Below are 5,805 nucleotides of genomic sequence, written 5' to 3' on the forward strand. Positions count from 1 at the left end.
AGAAAAGGGTATCTTACCTTTTATGTGAATTTTACTTAGTGAGAGATCGGAACGCGGATTGCCAGAACTCCGCCGTGAATCTTGGATCTCTATCCGAGACCAATTCAAGGGGTAACCCATGGAGTTTGAATACCGTCTCGATAAAGACACGGGCACAACCCGGAGCCGTAATCGACTCTGGTTTATCAGCAAGATGTACCATCTTGCTGAATCTGTCTACAAAAACAAGGATTCCATTGTTTTTGTCAAATTGACCATCATTTTAGTTATTTGCAGATTACATTTTGAGGTCGAGTTCAATTTTTATAAATAGAAGATATTTATCAGACTTTAAACAGTACATAAAAACGTTTCAGCTGTGAAAGGCAATAATTAATATTTGCCCGCTGTGATGGCGCAGCGCATCGGTGCGCTTCAAAGGTAAGCGACTGCTCTGTACTTGAGCAAAGCTAATGCAACGTAATACTTCAGACTGCCTTACGTACGCACAGCGTCGGAGATTCAGGAGATGAAGTTTTGGCGGGCGCCTGTCAGTGAGAGCAACCGCATCGCCGATCCTATCAAACGCGCCAAGAATCATACCTCGCGCTGTATCAATATGCTGCTTGGAAAGCTTTCTGAAATAACGCGCCAGGTGTCATTAAGCTTCCCAGTACTTAACCGCTTGCACCCGTTTGAACGAGAGGTAGTACTGCTGACGTTAGGCCAAGGTGTGTTCGAGAATCACATTCTCTGCTTACGCAAAGCTTACGCTGCCTTACACAATACGGGCAAACGATACGAACGTGAGTGTCAGAACTTGCGCACGAAGCAGGAAGCAGTAGACTGTGGGCTTCGCTGCGTTAAGGTATGTCGTGTAGGTGCTAAGGCGATTGGTATTCTGTGGCTGAGTGCTTCGGTGTCACAAAATAGGAGCTAAGAACAATTGTCGATGACAACGCGGAAACACTTCGAAAAGTGGCGGATATGACAAAGCTGCTTCGTGGGCTTCCTCACATAGACTTGGAGAAGCCTATCTTTGCCTTTGTTGGAGCTCCAAACGTCGGTGCGTTGTATTTAGTCTCGTTTACTCGCAGTTTTCGCTTCATCTGAGCAATGCAAAATTATTACGCAGGAAAGTCGTCTTTAGTTGGCGCTATGTCCACTGCTTCTCCTCGGGTACACAATTGAGGCCTTTAGCTAAATTCGTGCAATGTGACCTTCAATTGCTCTTGTCCAGGTGTCCAATTACCCATTCACAACGCGCGGAATTTCGGTGGGTCACATTTTTGTTGAAGGTGTCTCGTACCAGGTAATGGCAATTTGTTTTGATAAATTTAGCAGTCGAATTAACATTAATTTGAATCATGAAGATCGCAGACACTCCTGGCTTAATTTATCGCCCAGACGAAAGTCGAAACACCATCGAGCAGCTAGCGATTGCTATTATGGAGAAGACGCATGCCGTAAGCCTCGCGAATAAATGAACATCGTCCAATCCTTCCTGACGCATTTCTCTACTTTAGTCGATTGGCTTTGTGTTTGACCCAACAGGCTCTTCCGGCTCAACTACAGCTGACCAATTCCTACTTAGAAATGAATTACGACACAGGGTCACGGAAGCTCGCCCTTACCACAATTGGATCGATATCGTTTCCAAAAGTGACCAGCCGTCGAACGATTTGGCGCTACTTCAGTACTGGTGCGTGCAATCCCTTGCGCAGGCTACAGCTTTTCTCATACGAATTATACGATAATCCAGCTTAGGTACAAAATACTTAGTCTCAACCCAGACTAACGAGGGCCTGATGGATTTGGGAGACAGAATCCGTGAAGTTTTGACCGAGTCTGTTGGTACTTAAAAGTGACCATTTTAAATTAGCTGCTGGTACTTTAAAGTGACCATTTTAAATTAGCTGCTGGTACTTTAAAGTGACAATATAAACTTTAGCTTTTAAAAACGCAATTGCACTTGTGCCTCCATTCTTTAAAAATCCAACCTGTCAAATAAATGTTGGACAAGAAAGCGCTGGAAGGCATCGCTGCCTACAAGTACAAGGCGTGAGTTGCTGTATTAGCTGCGAGAAGCATAATTTGAAATGCTGACCCTATTGCTTTGGTCTACTGTTGATTAAGGGGATCGTACACGTACCTCGACGATGTACTTAACCAATTCTGGACGTACTCTGTACGGTTTCTTCCTATCTGGATGGCACCAAACCTTGTGACGATGATCGGTACAGGTGTCACGATGCTCACGACCGTAATTCAGCTTTACTACGCGCCACACTTCTTAGAGACCTGCCCAGCCTGGGTGCGTTAGCTGTCTTCATGATCTTTGTGGCTGTATTATCTTGGCTTATTTTTGGATTTTTTGTGGACTTGTGCAGGTCTACATCTTATCAGCCTTGGGTCTCTTTATTTACCAAACAATGGACGCGCTGGATGGTAAGCAGGCCCGTCGTACTGGCGCCTCGTCCCCGCTCGGCCAGCTCTTTGACCATGGCTGTGACGCCGTCTGCACCGTTTTTAATGTACTCAGTGCTTCTGCCACATGTCAGGCGGGTGTCGGCCTGCGTCCTTACCTTGCGCTATCGTCTGTATCAATTGCATTCTACTTGGCGCAATGGGAAGAATACCACACAGGTGTCATGAGCTGTGGTAATGGATATTTTGGTGTCACGGAGGGACAGCTGACCCTAATGGCTGTACATCTCGCTGCGGCGCTCTTTGGCAGTGAATTTTGGACGGCAGAGCTTCCATTACAAGTATTACCAATCACAATGACGGACGTGCTTGTTGTTGCGTTAGTGGCGAGCAATGTACTTTTGGCGTACGGTAATATCTCAAACGTGCTGCGGGCGGCTCCGGATGCAATGCCAAGTGACGAGCTGGGCAACAAGCATATTTCGAAGCAACTTGCGCTTTTCCAGCTCATCCCCATCGGCATCCTGTTAGCTCTTGGATCGCTTTGGATTTGTGGCCCCGATGCAGAAAACTACGCAAATTATCCCGTGTTGTTCTTATTTCCTATGGGAATCGGCTATGTTTATTTCTCGGTAAGTTTTTGCAGTTTTGTTTGACCCTTTGTCTAACTGCTGAATTGCTTTTCTACAAAGACGCGAATGATCATTAGCCACATGTGCAAGATCCCGTTCACACCTCAGCTGCGCGTCATCATTCCGTTCGGGTTGGTGATAGTTAATGCTTACGGACCCGCCGTAGGATTTTTTTCTCAGCCACTGATCCCCCCCATAGTTGCTTCGTCCACATACGTGATCTTTATTGTACTGGTTTATTTGCACTTTGTTACAGGTGTTGTAAAGGATATATGCGACTTCCTCGATATTTTTCTTTTTAAGCTATCACCGGCCAAAAAGGAAACCGATAAGTCGAAATAGACTTGGCTTGTCTGGGTGCCACTTTAAATTTCGGTCCAAAAGGATATTGTTAGCACGTCGAATTTTTCCACGAGTTATGAATAAATACGTCGCGCTTCTTTATTTTGATTGGCATCTGAATTGCGTCGCTCAGATTCATATAAGGGTGCGACTATTGTAGGCCGGCACTGTAACGGGCAAAAGTTGCCCTAATGTTACACAGTCCCCGTTAAGAACACTTGGTGTACTTCAGGGGATGGTCAATTACTTAAATAAAGTAATTAGACCCAGCACTCGGGTGTGGTTCACATTTGTGACCAACCCTTGTGTATGTGATGCACATGGAGCATTCACAATAGGAGGGATGATGTAACGGGGTGTGTCGTTACATGAAATTAACACTTAAAGGTTGTTAATTAATATATTATCTAATAGGTAGATAATATTTGGAGGATATTACTTTATATAGTAATATCCTGAATTCTTATCCATAAATATGCATAGGCCATTATGTCTATTTATTCCGCAGACTAATCAGCTGTAGAAGTAATCAAAGAGAGTTACAAGATAAGATAGATAAGAATTCATTTACATGTTTAGTATTAGTTTATAGTTAAGTCAGCATTTACGAAGATAGATTAAGAGAAACTTAACTATATTAATACAATTTTCATTTTACCCTCTTAAGTAGACTTCTCTTAAGAGAAGTCTTCCTCTATACGTACAGTGTACGTCACCTAACGAAGGCACCACTCACAACTGAAGCAGTGTGAAGTGGACTTGTACTGAAACAGTACAAGTCGCAGTGCCCCGTTACACCTGGTAGCACTTTGTAGTCCGTCCAAGGACCACATTTCCCACATTTAACATGGACATGTTAGATGGTAGTGGGAATACGCATCACGTTTCCCCTGAAAGCTACTCCTTTCTAAGTGACATAGAGAGGAGTGCGGTTGAACGAATGAGTTCGACCGTAGGAAACGATGCAATCCTGGCATTGCTTTCCAACTTAGACAGAGATGCCCTCCATTCAACCGTCGCCAAGTTCATACAACATGAACTTGACGAGATGAAGGAAAAAGTAGCCTTGCTGAATCAGCAAGGCTCTCAACAGGCGGAACTGTTGAGATTACAACAGGTACAGACCCCTGTACCTGGGATGACGCAAACGCGTCGTCCCGAAACTTTAAAGATTGACATCTCAAAGTATAGGGGAGTCGAAGAAGACTCCCTCTTGAGATGGTTTGTCGAATTAGACGATGCCATAAGGGCACGTCACATCATCGACGAGCAAATGCAAATCGCATTCGCTCAATCAAATCTGGCAGGTCGTGCCAAAACTTGGGCATTGGGCCTTAAGTTGCGCGACCCATACGTCTTTGAGTCGCTAGAGGCTTTTAAAACCCGACTCAAACTCGATATTTCAAATTCTCATCATGGGGAACAACGACGCGAGGAGGATCCGCAGCTTCCGTGCAATAAAGCAATAGTTCGCTATCGATAGAAATCGATGTAGCCTTGGACGCAAACGTGCCGACAATTTAAAAACCCGAGTCAGACTTCTTTAGAGCTCGTAGCTGAGCTACACACTGTATATCCTTGGCGTGAGCCGAACGAATTAATTCAGTAATAGGCGACACATAAGTTGTTATTGAGGGAGCTCCTAATCCGGCCTGCGTGTTAACGTATCGGCCAAAGCATTCTGCTTGCCAAACTTATACTTCACCTCGAAGTTGTACTCGGCGAAAAGGGATAGCCATCTCGCCATGCGCTGTGAGATGGGCGACTTGGCGTGCGTAATTACAAGTAATCTGTGTATATCACAAACGGCTTAGAGCCGAGCAGATGAATTTTGAATTTGGCAAGAGCAAACTTCATTGCAAGAAACTCTTTGTCATGAACTGAGTAGTTCTTTTCTGGCGCAATAAGCTGTTTAGACTCGAGCGCAATTACATGTTAGCGCCCGACATCACCTGTTTGTAAAAGAGCACTGCCAATGGCAAAATCCGATGCGTCACAGACGACACTGAAAGGCCAATTTGGATTTGGCAGTACCAGAATCGGAACGTGGATAAGACTATCCTTAACTGCTTTGAAAGCATCATTCTCGGTGCTAGTCCAGCACCGATCCGTATCCTATCTAAGAAGATTAGATAATGGCCTAGCAATATCAGCATAATTTTCGCTATATTTTTCTAAATAACTGGTGAGACACAACCACTTACGCAAATACTTTTGGTTATCAGCAACCGGCCAATCAACCATGGCTTTTACTTAACCGGGATCCACTTTAAGGCCTTGCTTCCCAATGAAGCACCCTAAGAAAGGAATTTCTTCTGCGCCAAAATGCATTTCGATGCATTGGCATACATTTTTTTTGTGAACATACAATCAAGCACTGCTCGCAAATGGTCTAAATGGTTCTCCATATCCGACCGACCCTACT

The 5,805-nt window shown here is 44.5% G+C and overlaps 2 protein-coding genes across 2 annotated transcripts; both read left to right on the forward strand.

Moving 5' to 3' along the window:
• The first annotated feature begins 341 nt into the window (after positions 1-341).
• On the forward strand, positions 342-1,937 carry CCR75_009055 (uncharacterized protein). Its single transcript, XM_067967101.1, has 8 exons — positions 342-420; positions 472-847; positions 913-1,045; positions 1,115-1,158; positions 1,220-1,291; positions 1,353-1,445; positions 1,506-1,681; positions 1,742-1,937. The coding sequence occupies exons 1-8, from the start codon at positions 392-394 to the stop codon at positions 1,839-1,841; spliced, it is 1,023 nt and encodes a 340-aa protein (XP_067822567.1). The 5' UTR covers positions 342-391; the 3' UTR covers positions 1,842-1,937.
• Positions 1,938-1,990: 53 nt separating this feature from the next.
• CCR75_009054 (uncharacterized protein) lies at positions 1,991-3,488 on the forward strand (the record flags this gene model as incomplete). The annotated part of the gene is made up of 4 exons (XM_067967100.1): positions 1,991-2,040; positions 2,116-2,293; positions 2,370-3,038; positions 3,099-3,488. The coding sequence occupies 4 exons, from the start codon at positions 1,991-1,993 to the stop codon at positions 3,378-3,380; spliced, it is 1,179 nt and encodes a 392-aa protein (XP_067822568.1). The 3' UTR covers positions 3,381-3,488.
• Between the last annotated feature and the right edge of the window lie 2,317 nt (positions 3,489-5,805).

This window comes from Bremia lactucae (assembly GCF_004359215.1).
Source record: "Bremia lactucae strain SF5 chromosome Unknown BlacSF5_NotPlaced_17_SHOA01000003.1_2250557bp, whole genome shotgun sequence".
Taxonomy (NCBI): Eukaryota; Oomycota; class Peronosporomycetes; order Peronosporales; family Peronosporaceae; genus Bremia; species Bremia lactucae.

Excerpts from the sequence above, each read along its gene's own strand:
- CCR75_009055 (XM_067967101.1), top strand. The coding sequence starts at position 392 with ATGGCGCAGCGCATCGGTGCGCTTCAAAG. Across the intron at positions 1,446-1,505 it reads TTATGGAGAAGACGCATGCC|TCGATTGGCTTTGTGTTTGA; the intron begins GTAAGCCTCGCG and ends TCTCTACTTTAG. Across the intron at positions 1,682-1,741 it reads TTGGCGCTACTTCAGTACTG|CTTAGGTACAAAATACTTAG; the intron begins GTGCGTGCAATC and ends ACGATAATCCAG.